Consider the following 17,870-nt stretch of genomic DNA (forward strand, 5'->3'; position numbering starts at 1 on the left):
TCTGCTTCTATTCCAGAATTGGAGACACAACTTTGCTGCCTATTATCTGTACACAAACAACACTCCCATGCATAAGGTGTAATGTGCAGGGCTTTCACACCCTAGATTCACTGGGAATTGAAGCTCAGACTTCAGGCTTATCCAAGTTCTGAAGTGTCTCTTTGGATGAATTTCCACAATGCATTCAGGACAGCCTGCTTTCCTGCCGAGGCCCCCTCATGCTCTGGACACAAATGATGAATCCCTTTTTCAGAATTAGTCATGGTATCTACCAAGGGTTAAAGCACAAGACTTCTCCACCTAACACAAGGGACTCTTCTGTCTCCCTCAGCAGCTATGTCACCTATTAAAACTCTAGTGCCTATGCAATCTTTAGCTGGCTTTTCAAGGCCATATTAATTCATATCAATTATTACCCTGATACCTGGGCTTCTTCTCCCCAACTACATTGGCATTAACCATATCTGTGAAACTCAGCCCTGACACAGTACTGCCTCACGTGTGCAAGGATTCTTCCTTCCAAATAGAAGGAAATGTCTGATCGTTCTGGCACTTGAGACCTTAAAAGAAAATTGGAAGAAGCATCACACTGTCTTCACATAGCTCAGGGCAGGAGCTCTTTGTGCCTACACTCACCAGTGCAGTGTCTTCAGTTGCTGGCATTGAAAATGTTACCACTAACTTCTGAAAAGTCTTCCCTACTAAGAATTCTTTGAAGCCCATCTGTTTTCTTGTGCAGTCCCTTTGCAACAATCCTGGCTTCTCCCTTGCTGACTCTCAGTGCCAGCCCAGATCATTCTTTTTGGTTTCTGTCCAGATTCACCCCATTCTGAGGCATGGTTTGTGCAGCAGCAAAGGCAAATTTTGAGGGTCTCTCCAGCTTGCTCTTTGGAACCAGGACAGATGCTTGGCTCCTAGAAAAAATCCAATTTCACTGGCTGTTTCTACACATGCTAATAAACAGCCCAAAATATGCTAATAAGACACAAATGCAAATTCTCCATGCCTCATTAGCATATTTCAGGCTGTTTATTAGCATGCCACTTTCGGAAAAAGTGGCATGTATAGAAACAGTCACTAAGAACTTTCACCTGTCTTCCACCTAAGTAACATTGCTGTCTGGTCTCTCAGAGATGGGAAAGTGTAAAGGCCCCCAAAGAAGAAAGAAAATTTACTTACCGGCTCTTCAAGAGCTATGTTTGAATGTTCATACTTCTCATCTGCCTTCCCTTGTATCTGAGTTCTACATACCATGAAATTCAGCAAAGGAGAAGGCACTGAGACCATTGGGGGGTGGGAGAGAAAGAAGGTTAGCTCTTCCTTATATAAACTTAGGGTTGTGGCTCCTGATATTTATTGGTTCATATGCCAATAAATTCAATTCTAGTACAGCCATTATCAGTGCAATGTGAACCTGATCCACTCAGCTGACATTTTGAAAAATAATAATTTAATTTACATTTAAAATGTCAAGTGAGTGGCTGTAACCTTAGGTTCACAAACCACCAGTAATGAACAGACTACAGTTTAGGAATCCCTTGCCTTTGGTGAGGGACATTTCTATCTGCATTCTCTTCACTTCTACAAATGTGAGTGTTGAACCTGCAAAGGGATGTGTACTTAATTGTAAGCACATAATTAGTCCTGTTGAATTCCCAGGACTATTCGGGTGTGTCAAGGTAGCACATGCATAAATCTTGACAGGATGGGTATGCAAGTGAGCCACTCAATACCATTTCCATAACAGGGCTATGTGTACGAATGAGAACTACGTTAGTGTTGCATGTTTAGCCCATATATTGTTCATTATTTCCAGGCCTGCTGACAGGAGGCAGGGAAACTAAGAGGCAGTTGCACACAGGCCCAGAACTCCAGCTGCCAGTGCTGCAGGCCCCTTTGAACTGTCCCAGCACTGCTGCCCTGAGCTCCCCATGGCTGGGTGTGTGTGTGGGACAGCATTACTATCCAAGTAGTTATAAGGGCTGACTGCACTGGGTCATGCCCCTTCCTGCCTTGTCCGTGCCCCGTCCAGGGGTGTGGAGCTGCTCCTCCCCACTTGCCTTGGTGCCCACAGTGCCCATTATTTCAATCACTACATACTCAAATCTGGTACTGTAATCAAAGAGGAGTTGACTTCAAGTGCTTGTGTGTTTTAGAAGTCATGACGGTGAATATTTCCAAATTTGCAGAAAGTTTTGGGCAACATATTTTCAGGCTGGATTCACAAGAGTATTCAGGTGCTTTTCACACAATGCCCTGAGAAGGCTGTGGCTCTGATTCACCTCTTATGCCAAATAGCTGAGTGTTTAGCAGCTTCAGCTGGGATGCAGGAATCCAAATTAAAAATTCCCTCTCCAGAGCAGGCAATCCAGTGTAATCCAATCCTCTCCTCTCCCAGGTAAGTAGCCTAACCACCACACTGTAGGGTTTTCTGTGATAGGTCTTTCAGTCCTTTCTGTTAAAGTTGTTCCACTCACTGTAGTTGTCTCGCACTCACTGAAGGTGGGCAAAAGGAGCTAAATAAATGATTAGATGACAGACCCGTTATTTTTATTCAAACTTTTAAAAAGAATACATGATGTGTTGAGGTCTGAGTCATAATTTTAAAAAAAATTGGAAGATAGCAATTTGATATTGGAAGAGAATATGGTCATATGGTCAATAGCCATATGGATTTCTGTGACTAGCAGTTTTCCAGATTTTTTTTTTGCTTGCTTTGGTAGATTATGCACTTGATGAATCTTAACTTTTAAGTTAAAGAATCATTTTTGTGTGGACCATGTTCAAAATTCTCTAAATCATAATTATAGAAATACCATTTCCCTCCACAGGACCGGGCTCAGAATCTTAATGAAAGAAGAACAAGTACAGCCACCCTCACTGTTGATGTGCTTGATGGGGATGATCTTGGACCCATGTTTCTCCCTTGTGTCTTAGTGAATAACACTCGTGACTGTCGGCCGCTCACCTACCAGGCCAGTTTGCCAGAACTGACTGACCCTGTAAGTACTCAATGAACTCTCTCACTTAGGTTCCTAATTGCTTCCTCATTCTTTCCCAAATGTAATGTTTTTTCTACAGGCAAAAATGGGAACTGTAATAAATGTTTAGTTATTGTAAATACAATACCATTGCTAATTACTAATTATAATAAATCCTTCAGTTTGCAAGCATGAAATTCATGTCAAGGGCTAGGTAAAGTTTTGTTTGGATAAGCCACCTCAGCCGTGTCTACACGTGCACGCTACTTCGAAGTAGCGGCACTAACTTCGAAATAGCGCCCGTCATGGCCACACATGTTGGGCACTATTTCGAAGTTAACATCGACGTTAGGCGGCGAGACGTCGAAGCCGCTAACCCCATGAGGGGATGGAAATAGCGCCCTACTTCGACGTTCAACGTCGAAGTAGGGACCGTGTAGTCGTTGCGCGTCCCGCAACATTGAAATTGCGGGGTCCGCCATGGCGGCCATCAGCTGAGGGGTTGAGAGACGCTCTCTCTCCAGCCCCTGCGGGGCTCTATGGTCATCGTGTGGAGCAGCCCTTAGCCCAGGGCTTCTGGCTGCTGCTGCGACAGCTGGGGATCCATGCTGCATGCACAGGGTCTGCAACCAGTTGTCGGCTCTGTGGATCTTGTGGTTTTTAGTGCAAGCGTGTCTGGGAGGGGCCCTTTAAGGGAGCAGCTTGCTGTTGAGTCCGCCCTGTGACCCTGTCTGCAGCTGTGCCTGGCACCCTTATTTCGATGTGTGCTACGTTGGCGTGTAGACGTACCCTCGCAGCGCCTATTTCGATGTGGTGCTGCGCAACGTCGAAGTTGAACATCGACGTTGCCAGCCCTGGAGGACGTGTAGACGTTATTCATCGAAATAGGCTATTTCGATGTCACTACATCAAAATAAGCTACTTCGAAGTAGGCTTCACGTGTAGACGTAGCCCTCATCGCTCAGCTTAAAATTTGCAGATGGAATTGAGAGAAACAGAGACAAAGGTGCCTGGGAACAGAGAGAGGATAGGAGTGGAGGGATAGGCATCAAGGTACCAGGAGCAAAAATGATGGACAGAAGAGGGAAAGCTGACAGACACAGAAGCAGAAAGATCTTAAAGTACTAGAGTATGTTTTCCTGGAATGGAACCAAGTATTCCTGACAAAACTTTCTGCTGCTGATGCCTAGTAAAAAGCTGATAAATCCCTTTAAGGCCTAAGGTACATGCAGAACAGCCTATTTCTAGTACCTGTTGGTCTGTTAACTCAAGTGGTAGAGGCATGTGCTTTGAATTTAATTATATTAATTCAGTATTATAATTTTAGACCTACGTATGTTAAGAGTCTGGAGGGCACACCTATAGGACTTAACATCTAGTGTCCATGCCTATGTACTGCTTGGCTTCATTGTGGAGAAGGAGAAGAATATGTGTTAGCTATAATGTCTATCTACTAGGACTAATCTACTAATTCATGTCACAACTGAATAACTGTTGACATAAGATAATAAATTGTGTCACTGTTGACTTGGGTCAGATTTTTTCTAGATATTTGAGTATATATCCCATTAACAGGTGTGCTATTTATGGAAGAAAATAGCTTTTTGAAGTTACAGTGAAGATGAAAAGCAGTTACTAGTATCACAATCTATTTATATAGCACTGATTGTCCTATTCACTACATTGTTAGTTTTGAATCTAAACCCCCTAGTCCTCCTTGCATTCATGCATATAACTTCACTGACACAAGAAGTTGTATTGAATTCAAAAGGACTACTCATGTAACTTATTCCCATAAATAAATATTTGCAGGATTGGGAGGAGATAAATCAATTGGGTGAACTTCAAAATTTGCTTGAAATAACATTATCAGACATAGCAGTCTAAGGTTATGTCTACACTAGCCTGGAAGATCAACATGCTAATGGTCAACAGTAACAGAGAGGTAGCTGTGTTAGTCTGTATTCCAACAAAACAAAACAGCAGAAATGTAGCACTTTAAAGACTAACAAAATGATTTATTCGGTGATGAGCTTTTGTGGGACAGATCCACTTCATCAGATCAATCTCATTTCCAAAACAGACTGACATTTATAAGTACAGAGGATCAAAAAAAAATGGCAATAAAAACTGACAAATCAAGTACGTAGGACTGAAGTAGGAGGCAGAGGGATGGGGGATGTTAAGTGTCCTGTCTGAGCTAATTATGAGCATCAAAGTAAGGGAAGCAGTCCTTGTAACGCATAAGGTAATTGGAGTGACTGTTCCTACGACATGTTAATGTGTCGTATTTGAATATGAATTCCAATTAACAAATATTTTGCTGTAATCTGTTTTTTTAAATTATCTTGGTTCTAGGAAACAAGTTCTCAGGTCTTTAACAGTGGGCCCCCTCCATTAAAGTGTTCTCTGACCAGCTTATGTGTGTTGAGATTTCTGATATCTGTTGTGTGTCCATTTATTCTTTGGTGAAGGTTTTGCCCAGTCTGTACATGGTGGAAAGACATTGTTGGCACATAATGGCATATATAATGGTGCTCGAAGTGCATGAGAATATGCTTTTGATCTTGTAACTAACACGGTTAGGTCCAGTGATGCTGTCCCCAGTGATGTGGACAAAGTTGGCAGCAGGGTTTGTTGCAAGGAAAAGTTCCAGCATTAGTATTACTGTGGTGTAACATGTGATTGCTAGTGAGAATATTTCTTAGGGTAGCAGGTTGTCTATAGGAGAAGATAGGCCTGTCATCTAGGGCCTTCTGGAGTGAAGCATTGTGATCTACAATGGGTTGTAGATTTTTAAGGATGCATTGCAGGGGTTGATTTGAGGGCTATAGGTGATGACAAGTGGTGTTCTTTTATTGATCTTCTGGGGCCTGTTTTGAAGTAGCTGGCTTCTGGGTATTCATCTGGCCCTGTCAATCTGTTTCTTTTTCTTCTCCCAGTGGGTAATTTAATTTTATAAATGCTTTGATCTTCTGGGGCTTGATTTTTTTGCATATCTAGTGGGGATGCACAAAAATCAGCCTTTCACGGATCGGAGTCAATGCCTGTACTCCTGGGAAGATGGGAAGAGTATGGGACATCGACAGGAAAACACGTCCCATCAGTGTTGCTTGGTATGGACAGCCAAGTAAGCTGGGTGCAGGTAGGTCTATTCTAGCTAAACAATTGCTGCTGCTAGAATTGCATATCTGTAGTTGATATACTTTGCCTAGTTCAGACATAGCCTAAAGAAGAAATGTTTTTCAAAAATATTGGATTAAATTTATGCCTTGTGGAAATATAGTGACTTCACTGGAATTGCATCTGGGATCAGTTTGGCTGTCAACTTTCCAAAGTACTTCTCTTTCATTTTCTAATATGGAATCCATACTCAAACAATAATTTTTCCACTTCTGGGAAAACTGCAGGATTTTTAATCCAATCTCTTATCCCTCCTATTCACAGTTGGCTAAATTGGATATGATGATTCTAACTGTACAATAGCAAATCTTCTCCAATAAGCCTTTAAAATCCCAAGCTACCTTTTCAACTTTAATCTGACACTTCTTAACCTTCTTGGAGAGTAGAAAGAAGTTTGCTAGTTACCTCAGTGGTTTTCATTCACTTCAAAAGCCACTCTCAAAGTCCACTCTCAAGCTATTGGCAGACCTTGAAGTCTTTTTTGCAGTGCATACAGAATTGGAATCAAGTTACTGGTCCCCTAAAATAATGAAATAGCAGAACTAGGTTATTGAAAAATGCAATGCAAAAAAGCCATATCTGTTACACAAGTTAAAAGATTTATCAAAAGCACAATATAGTTTAACTTTTTCCTCACAAATTTGAGGAAGAAAACTTAGCTGTTCATGCAAGAAAATTCTGAAGTAGATAACCTGCAATACCACTGTGTTATGGAGAACTCCTATCTTGTTAAAATATGATTGATTCCAACCAAAACCTTCAGAAAGACATTACGGATCCCTGCTGCTCAGAGCTCCTTCCTGGGCAAGGTATATGGACATATCTGCACCGGAGAGCTGGTGTAAGGTGTTGACTTTGTCTGGCAGAAGGGCTGGTGCTCATGGGATGTAGCCTTCTCTTCACCTCCACCTCAGCCCTTCAGTGTATCATGGATCACTTTTCCTGCCAGATAGAACCTTCAGTGTGGCCCCATCTGTGCAGCCCCAGGTCACAGAACTGCATCCACTTTCCCTGCTGACTAAACCTGTGCAGGGCTATGATTAACAGTGGGAATAAGGAGGAGGATCTGTCTGGTGGGTGACCCAGTACTTAAGACATTCAGCCTTATGCAGCCCTCCAGATTCTGGCCCTTCCATGTGTTCTTGTCCACTTCTTCTGAACAATATATATTCATAGAATCATAGAATTTGAAGAAACCTCAGGAGGTCATCAAGTCCAATCCCCTGCTAAAAGCAGGACCAGACCCGACTAAATCATCCAAGTTAGGACTTTGTCAAGCCCAGACACAAAAACTTCTAGGAATGGAGATTTCACTGCCTCTCAATGGCTACAGTCACACAGCAGTTATTTCAAGACAACAGCCATTATTTTGAAATTACTTTGTGAGCATCTACACTACACAAACACTATTTTGAAATAAATTCAAAATAGCAGGAATGTTATTTTGAATTTTGTAAACCTCGTTGCAGGAGGAATAATGCCTATTTCAAAAAAGAACTATTTTGAAATAGGTCATGTTAAGACACAAAACACCACTATTTCAAAATAAGCCACAACAGCATCAAATGGCACTATTTCAAAATAGGAAATATGTGCCTGGGCATGCTATTTCGAAATAGCTGGGTGCTATTTTGAAATGTGTTCTTGGGCTTAGCTTCGTTTTTTTGAAATAAACTATTTTGGAATAGATATCCTGGAATGGATTATTTTGAAATAACGCTGCTGTGTAGACGTAGCCTAAGTAACCTATTTAAGTGCTTCACTGCCCTGCTGGTGAAATAGTTTTTTCTTAATATCCAACCTAGACCTCTCCCACAGCAAACTGAGACCGTTGCTCCTCATTCTGTCATCTTTCACTGCTGAAAATAGCCTCTCTCCATCCTCTTTGTAATCCCTCTTCAGGTATTGGAAGGCTGTGATCAAATACTCCCTTCCTCTTCTCTTCTTTAGACTAAATAAATGTAAATCCCTCAGCATGTCCTCATAAGTCATGTGGTCCAGTCCCCTAATAATTTTTTTTGCCCTCTGCTGCGCTCATTCCAATGCATCCACATCCTTTTTTAGTGGGGGACCCAGAACTGAATCCTATATTCCGGATGTGGACTCAGCAGTGTCAAAGGGAATAGTCACTTACCTAGATCTTCTGGCAACGTCCCTACTAATGCAGCCTGGGCTGCAAGAGTACATTTTTTACTCATGTCGAGCTTCTCATCCACTGTAATGTTCAGGTCCTTTTCTGCAGAACTGCTGCTTAGCCAGTTGGTCCCCAAACTGCAGCAGTGTTTGCAATTCTTACATCCGAAATGTAAGACTCTGCACTTGTCTTTTTAAACCTCATCAGAATTTTTCTTAGCCAAATCTTCCAATTTCTCTAAATGACAATGGACCTTATCCTTACCCTCCAGCTTATGTACCTCTCCTCCTAGTTTAGTGTCAGCTGAAAACATGCAGAGGGTGCAATCTATGCCCTTGTCCAGGTCATTAATGAAGACATTGAACAAAAACCAGCCCAGGACTGACCCTTGGGGGACTCTGCTTAATAACAATCACCAAGCAGACATCGAGCCATTGGTCACACCATGTTGAGCCCAACGATCTAACCGGCTTTCTATCCACCCTACAGTCCATTTTTTCCAATTCATATTACTTTAACTTGCTGGTGAGAATACTGTCAGAGACCGTAACAAAAACTTTGCTTAAGTCTGGGTATATCGCATCCACTGCCTTCCCCATATCCACAGAGCCAGTTACTTCATCACAGAAGGCAACCAGGTTTGTTCAGGAATGATTTGCCTTTGGTGAATCCACGTTGACTATTCCTGATCATTTTCCTCTCTTTCAAGTGCTTCAAAATGGAGTCCTTGAGGATTCCCTTCAGGATTTTTCAAGGGACTGGGATGAGACTGACAGGTCTCTAGTTCCTTGGATTCTCCTTCTTCCCTTTCCTAAATATGGGCATGACATTTGCCTTTTTCTAATAATCTGGGATGTCCCCTGATCACCAATAGTTTTTAAACATAATGGCTTAATGTCTCTGCAATCACATCAGCCAACTCCCTCTGATGCATTAGATCAGGCCCCAGGGATTTGTGTACATCCAGCTTTTCTTAGTTCTTAACACTGAGGGCTCCTCACCTCCTCTACATACCATGGTGCCCAGTGCAGTAGCCTGGGAGATGACCTTGTCTGTGAAGACAGAGGCAAAAAAAAATTGAGTATTTCATTTTTTTCTCATTATCTATCACTAGGTTACCTTCCATTTTCAGTAACAGCCCCACAACTTCCCTGACCACCTTCTTATTGCTAGTTTGCCTGTAGAAACCATTCCTGTTATCTTTCACATCCCTTGCTAGCTGCAACTCCAGTTGCACTTTGGCATTTCTGACTGCACCCCTGCATATTCAAGCAATATATATTATATTCCTCATGCACCTGTTGAAGTGGGTCTTTGCCCACAAAAGCTTATGCTCCAAAAAATATGTTAGTGTATATGGTGCCACAGGACTTCTCATTTCTCTATACTCTTTCCTAGTCATCTGTCCAGGTTTCTTTTCTTGTGTTTAAGTTCACCAAAGATGAATCAAAGTCAGTCACTTACTGTATTTGCTTTTCCTACTGCACACTGGGTGGTGTGTTCCTGCATCTTTGTAGGGCTTCTTTAAAATACAGCCAACTTTCCTGGACTCCTTTCCCCTTCATGTTACCTTCCCAGTGGATCCTGCCCATCAATTCCCTGAGGGAATCAAAATCTGCTTTTTTTGAAGTCCAGGGTCCATATTCTGTTTCTCTCCTTTCTTCCTTTGGTCCAAATCCTGAAATCTACCATCTCATGATCACCGCTGCCTAGGTTGCCACCAACATTTACTTCCCCTGTTTGTGAACAGCAGGTTAAGCTGAACATTACCCCTGGCTGATTCCTTCAGCAGTTGCACCAGGAAGTTGTCCCCAACATCCTCTTAAAAACTTCCTGAATTGTCTGTTTGTTGGTGTATTGCTCTCCCAGCAGATGTCTGGGAAATTGAAGTCTCCTATGAGAACCAAGGCCTGCAATCTGGGAGCTTTCTCTAATTGTCCAAAGAAAACCTCATCCACCTGATCCAGTTGTCTATCATCGACACTCAACACAACATCACCCTTGTTATTTCCACCTCTAAACTCAACTCAAAGACTCTCAACAGGATTTTATCCTATTTTATACTGGAGTTCTGAGCAATCATATTGCACTGTTGCGTACAGTTCAACTCCTCTGCCTGTCCTTCCTTGCCTATCCTTCCTTATAACCTTCCATTATGGTGCTCCACTCATACATGATGTCCCACCAAATATCTGTTGTTCCAATCATATTTACTTCCTTTACTGTGTCGTCCTGTGTTGCACTTTCCTCCTTGTGCTTCTTCCCAGTATCCCACTTCTCCACTTACCTCTGGGCTGAGGTCACTGTCTCACAACAAACCTAGTTTAAAGCCCTCCTCAGTAACGTTTGCAAGCCTGTCTGTGAAAATGCTCCACCCTCTCCTTGTTAGGCAGATCCCATCTCTTCCTATCAGTCCTTCTGCCCTGAACAGCATCCCACAATCAGGCCATTTCTACATAGGCCACTTCCTTCAGAAGTGGCATGCTAATACGCGGAATGAAAGATGCTAATGAGGCATGGATGCAAATTCACCGCGCCTCATTAGCATAATGTCATGTGATTTGGAGTCTGGAAGACCGTTCTTCCGGACTCCAAAATGCTGTGTAGAGCACTGCCCCTGGAGTGGGGTGGGGGGGCTTCCGGAAGGACGTGCTTCTTCCAGAGGCCCCTTCTTCCCAATAATTTTTGGGAAGAAGGGGCCTCCGGAAGAAGCACATTCTTCTGGAAGCCCCTCTGGGGGCTGCGCTTCTACACAGAGTTTTGGAGTCTAGCAGAACAGTCTTCCGGACTCCACATCATATGACGTTATGCTGATGAGTCATGGGGAATTTGCATCCATGCCTTATTAGCATTTTTCACTCCGTGTATTAGCATGCCACTTCCGAAGGAAGTGGTCTGTGTAGAAACGGCCTCAGAGAATCCAAAAGCCTGTCCTCGACATCACCTGCACAAAGGTGCATTTACTTGCAAAATGTGTCGATCTTCTCTACTTGGGTGTTTTCCTTCAATGTTGCTGCTGGGGGAGGGTTACGTGTTCGTTTTGTTTTAATTAACAGTAAACAATGCAGGACATAATGAATCACAATGAATGTTTAAGATAAAATTATGTAGATAAAATTATTTGGATGAAGATATTTAATTTAAAAGAGTATATACTCCACTAAACTGACCCTAAAATAAATTATTTTTAAGCACTTTATTAAATATCATTGTTAAGTATAATATTTTTTCTTTGGTCTTCTATGATTAATTTCTTTAGTCAGTTTCTGTCAGGGCATTCTCTGGTGTAAAACGCAGATTATTTTTCTAATATAATTATTTTTAGTAGCTCTAGAGCATCTTGTTTCATTGGCAATATAGAAGGAATCCACACAGGGCATACTTTGTTTGCTGGTTTTGGCTGGAATGATAGAAGACACAGGCAAAATTAATTTGTTGCTTTGTTACCAGAGAACTAAACTTATTCATCCCCAAAACAGTGTCAGGGTTTATATTATGCCTTCTAGGTCTGGGATTGATTCACGGCAGTATTATTAACAATGATAAATCTGCTGCAAGCTATATTTAGGGCTATATAATTAGTGTTTCTGCACCTGTAGAAACATATGATGTAGTATAACAACGCTGTCAAAAGGGACTGCTTTGTCAGCAAACTTGTAGCTGGAAAAAAAATAAAGATTTTATTTGGAGTACGGATACATTTGTGGCTACAACACATACAAATAGCTATATTGGTTCCTAATGGAAATCTGAGTCCTTAGAGTTCATTGAATGGGAACAGAAGAAAGCATTCAGCAGTCGCTGTTCCTCCAACTCTCCAATATCTCCAATACCTTATCCTAAAAGCTGATTTTATATGTTTGTGTTTTTATTGACACCCACAACTACCATGAAACCAAGGGTGTAAAATATGAGTGATTTCTGTGACTGTATCCATTCAGTTGCAATGCCAAGAATGGGGAGTTTGGGCCAGCCCTGTGGGTAAGTGTGAGGCAACCCTGCTTTCCAGTGCCCCCTTCCCCATTCTGGGGCTTTGCATTCTCATCAGGCCAGGATCATTGGAGCGTGCAGCTGTGGGTAATCGGTGCAACTCTTGACTTCAACCCAAAATCATGTACTGGAACAGTTTAGAATGGTGCCCTCATTGAATCAAGAGGTTTTGCACACCCCATCCCTAGCCTCAGAGTAGTGTTCCTCATTTCCACTAAACAAAAAAGCAGTCCTATGGCACTTTAAAGACTACGCTTATTTATTAGGTGATCAGCTTTTGTTGGGCAGAACCACTTCTTCAGGTCTGGAGAATACTGACATCTGAGAAGAAGAGAATTTAAAAAAAAAATAGAAAAAAATGAAAGAAAAAACCCAATGAATTAGCTAGATAGGGCAGAAGGAAGGAAGACGGAGGGGGGAGGAAAGAATTAAAAAAAAAAATGCCTCTGCAAATGTCTATTAAGTGAAGTGGGATGGTTGCAGTCACTGTGGATTAATCAGGTGTTTTTCTTCCATTTTTTCAGTATTTTCCAGATATGAAGAAGTGGGTCTGCCCCAAAAAACTCATCACCTAATAAATAATATTGTTGATTTTTAAAGTGCTACAGGACTGCTTTTTTTGGGTTTTGTGAAGATGCAGACTAACATGGCTACCTCTCTGATTCATTTCCCCAAATCTACCTCTAGCCTCTGCTTTGCCGTATTTAATCCCTTCATCTGACCAGATTATAATATTTCCCTAGAAGAAAACTATGCATTTTTATATTATATTTAGTGGAACTATTGTTCATTTGTAGTTTAGTTTTGGATAATCTTATTATTACACATATCTAGTCCTTTCTAAATCTTGCTAAATTTGTAGCAATGATATATTTTAGAAATCAGTTCCACAGGCCAAAGGATTATTGTGCGAAAAGTATTTTTTGTGGATGAATGATGTATTCTATATTCAGATTAACATCAAATTAACTAAAGGATCAAATTGCATCACACAGACTCCAAGTTGTCACTCTTGCACCGTGTCCTGGAATGATTATACCCTTGCTGTGAACTGAGTTTGAGATCCTAGAGAAAACCATGTGATTCATGCTGTATATATTTTTACTGTTTCCTCATCTGATTTGACTAAAGTGTAGTACATTCTAGTATTGTCAAGACATTCAGCTTGTATACAATCAGTAATAGACTATTAGGTTCATGAGACTTTGAGGCAAAAGTTTACAAGGCAAGATTATAAAGTTAATCTAATTTTGTCCTAAATAGCACTTTTTTCACTACTATTTCTCTAGTTCCATTAGAATTGGGATTGTACAAAGACTACAGGAGTTATTGCTTCTAAATCTACCACCCTGATAGAGTTGATTGTTTTCTAGATATAGAGGGTGTTTTGTCTGTACCTTCAGATTAACTACTGCACATTCTTTTCATTATCTTAATCAGGGAGGTAGCTGAGTTTGTCTGTATCTTCAAATACAACAAGAAGTCCTGTAGCACCTTATAGATATTTTGGTGCATAAGCTTTCATGGACAAAGAACCGCTTCATTAGGACTTCTTTTTGTTTTCATTATCTTTGTATTTGTCACATGGTGGGATGGTCCTTTAAAGAAGGTGAGTTGAGCTGCACCTGTGATTAATTAGCAGTATCCCAGGTGATAGGAATCAGGCCAGAGATATCTGCAGGCCATCTGGTCCTTAGATAACAAGCCAACAAACAATTCATGTTTGAAAGAAAAACAAACAAACAAACCCTACAACCTCCTTTAGAGTACCTTAGGGATTAGGAGACATTTGGCTTACCTGCCTCATTTATGTGGAAAAAAAATTAAAACTCAACCCTGAAGAACAGGGATGGAAATTATATTGTAGCTGGGAGTGCTATCTGACATGCGATCCAAGGAACTGAACTACCAGCTTACCTCCAGAAATAGCTGCTTATCAACACATTCATACCAGGCAATCCAGGGCTTACCTTGTTGGTGTTGATTGTACCACCCTCTCCCCTGCCCCCACAATCAATTATTCCCAAAAACATAAGCCTTACTTAAGAAATAACTATATTGTCCAATATTTAATGTAGGAGCTCGTATTTGGGGATATGTGGGTTGTTTTTGTGCCACAGGGCTATAGGGTTGATACTGTTCTTGTGGTTCTGATTAACTGCTTTTTCCCGTCCTGCAATTTAAGATCTTTATATAGTTATGTTGTCCCCTGCAAACACTCAATGGGCTCAAATATAGTAAAACGGGAAACTTACGCCCATAAGGATGTGGGGGGAGGAGGGTGCCAGACCTTAACATGGTGTAGGCATGCTAGCAGTGCCTTTGAAAATTCCTAAGGTAAGATTTGAAAGAGGTTCTGTGATGTGGAGGGAAGTAAGAAAAGTTGGAGATGAAGTGTAAAGAATTTCCTTTACAGAAAATTATAGTTGTGGCTACTCATGTTTCAATGTTTGTTGTTTTTACGATGTGGAATTGAAAAAAGATGGATAGTAACAAACAGGGAGAAAAAGAAATTGAAAAAATTGAAATTGAAAATTGAACTTGAAAAAATGAAATTGAAAAAAGATGGATGTAACAAAACTGTTCCAGAGGATTCTAAATAAAGGGGGTGTAAATTGCAACTACAGAAGGAGATGTACTAAGTACAATAAATCTATCTTCTAAACATTATATGTGGCATAAAATACAAAAGATGACAATAAAAATAAATTCTATGATCTGTGCAGATTCAAGGAATGATTTAAGAATTATATCTCATAGGAAGGTGAAGCATCACAGTGTATAGACTTTTCAGTGCAAATTTTGACAATGGAATACTCTCACAAGGTAGTACCTATAATAGAATAAATGAAAGTGTTTTTAAAAAGTCCATTGTAGCTATTTAGTTATTTTATGTTATGTTACTTAATGATGTTTCTAAAAGTATCATAAATATCTTAAAAAAGCCAAGTACTTACCAAACCATGTTGTGGACTTCAGTAACAGCTTTTAATAGCTGTAAATGCTACAGTCTATTCGTACAAGTAAATTAATTGACATTAGCTGAATAAATCCTATAAAAATCACAAATTGAGCTATTTTTCACATCATTGATTCTTATACTGAAAACAACTGCTCCAAAAAGCAGTCAAGTTTTGGGTTCAATATCCTTTTAAACTTCACAGTAACTTCGGTATTTAATTGATGGAATTGCAGACTTTAATTACTGCTGTCAATTTTCTGTTCCTTACAATCTATTTTATTAAAGATCATTTGTAATCCTTTCTTATGGCTTTATTGTTTGGCATTTAATGACTTTATATCTGTGTATGTCCTTTCTCTCTTGAGATCTCAAACATCGTATTCCTCTTGCACAAAAATAAGACCAAATCCTTGTAGCTTTTTAACCATTTTTTTTCAGTTGCTATCACAACTCAGTGATGGATGAAGTGAGATGTGTAATATACTTTGCTTCAGTATGCTGCAACTACTAAAACTTTCCTCATCAGGTTCTTTGTAAAGATAGAGTTTTGTAAAGTTTTGTTTTCCATTTTCACATGGAAGCTTTTTCTTTTATGATTGCAGGACACATCAAGCATATGTAAATTCTCAAAGACCTTGGATCTGTGTGTTCTTGAGTAGAACACAGCAAGATCCATGAGGTTTAGTTTTCCACACTGGAAAAAAAGTAGTAACAGAGAGTAAGCCGTGCTAGTCTATACACTATCAAAACAAAAAGCAGTCAAGTAGCACTTTAAAGACTAGCAAAATAGTTTATTAGGTGAGCTTTTGTGGGACAGACCCACTTCTTCAGACCATAGCCAGACCAGAACAGACTCAATATTTAAAAGACGCAAAGAACCAAAAACAGTAAGCAAGGAGGACAAATCAGACAAAAGATAATCAAGGTGAGCAAATCAGAGAGTGGAGGGGTGGGGCGGAAGATCAAGAATTAGACTGAGTTAAGTATGCCGATGAGCCCCTATAGTGACTCCGAAAGTTCACATCACAATTTAAACCATGTGTTAATGTTCCAAATTTGAATAGTCACGTGTGCAGGAAGGAAAAGAACTTTACCAAATATTCATAAACCTGAATTACCCACCAGGAGAAGTAAAAAAACAAATTGACAGGGCCAGACACATACCCAGAAACCAGCTACTCCAAGATCAGCCCAAAAAAGCCAAGAACAGAACACCAATTGTCATCACTTACAGCCCCCAACTCAGACCACTGCAACGAATTATTGAAGACCTACAACCTATTCTTAATCAGGATGCTACACTCCAGAAGGCCCTGGGTGACATGCCTGTTCTCTCCTACAGACAACCTCCCAACCTCATGAGGATCCTTACTAACAGCCACAGTCTATACCCCAGGAACACCAGTCCTGGAACCTTTCCCTGCAACAAAGCCGGCTGCCAGCTTTGTCCACATATCTTCTCTGGAAATACCATCAATGGACCTAACCAGGTTACTCACAGAATCACAGGCACTTTCTCATGCTCACATCATATATGCCATCATGTGCCAACAATGCCCAGATGCTTTGTATATTGGACCAACTTCTAACTCCCTTAGACAAAGGGTCGACGGGCACAAAATAGACATCAAAACACTCCAGATCCACAAACCAGTTAGTCAACATTTTAATGGAATGGGCCATTCTGTCAATGACCTCAAGGTATGTGTGTTACTGAAAAGAAATTTATCGCTCCTTTGTAGAGAGGGAATCGGAGGAACTGACATTTATATTCAAATTCGGAACATTGATACATGGTTTAAATTGTGATGTGAACTTTTGGAGTCACTATAGGGGCTCATCTGCATACTTAACTCAATCTAATTCTTGATCTTCCGCCCCACCCCTCCACTCTCTGATTTACTCACCTTAATTATCTTTTTCTGATTTGTCCTCCTTGCTTACTGTTTTTGGTTCTCTGTGTCTTTTAAATATTGAGTCTGTTCTGGTCTGGCTATGGTCTGAAGAAGTGGGTCTGTCCCACAAAAGCTCACCTAATAAACTATTTTGCTAGTCTTTAAAGTGCTACTTGACTGCTTTGCTTTTTGTTTTGGAAAAAAAGTAGCCATTTGCATGAACTTACTTACGTTATTCATAATTGTTCAGGATAAATAAGAGCAATGACTTGGTGGAGAATGGAAAGCCCAAGGAGACATGGATTTAAACAATCCTCATCAAGTTAGGGATGTGTTTCTCTGGCATACATGCTCCCTGTTATTGGACAGGAATAACTTGATAGCCACACTGCAATATGACTACATTTCATTTAGCACTTTTAACGATTTTTCTAATATGTACAAATCAGTCTTAGGACTGGATATTTAATGGCATAACACTAAATGTTTCTAAACTCTGGTGAAATTTGTAATACATCATACCAATAAAGTGTCTTTCATCCAAGCTTTCAAAACAGATTAAGAGTCACAGCATATATGCAAGTATATTATTTTTAAAAGCTTGAGTGACCAGAGACAAAGGCATAAGTTCAGGGCCTTATTTTTAAAAAAGATATTCAGAATCTGCATCTACCATTGACTTTGGCTTGAGTCCTAGTTGACATCTAAAATGTATGCAGAGCAAA

The 17,870-nt window shown here is 40.4% G+C and overlaps 1 protein-coding gene across 1 annotated transcript in view; it reads left to right on the forward strand.

Moving 5' to 3' along the window:
- Nucleotides 1–17,870, forward strand: part of PCDH15 (protocadherin related 15) — a 695,579-nt gene that overhangs the window by 215,158 nt on the left and 462,551 nt on the right. The window contains exon 7 of the mRNA XM_074999591.1: nt 2,832–3,002. Coding sequence (XP_074855692.1) covers nt 2,832–3,002 — 171 coding nt within the window. The remainder of the gene's footprint in view (nt 1–2,831; nt 3,003–17,870) is intronic.

This window comes from Carettochelys insculpta, chromosome 7 (assembly GCF_033958435.1).
Source record: "Carettochelys insculpta isolate YL-2023 chromosome 7, ASM3395843v1, whole genome shotgun sequence".
Lineage (NCBI taxonomy): Eukaryota > Metazoa > Chordata > Testudines > Carettochelyidae > Carettochelys > Carettochelys insculpta.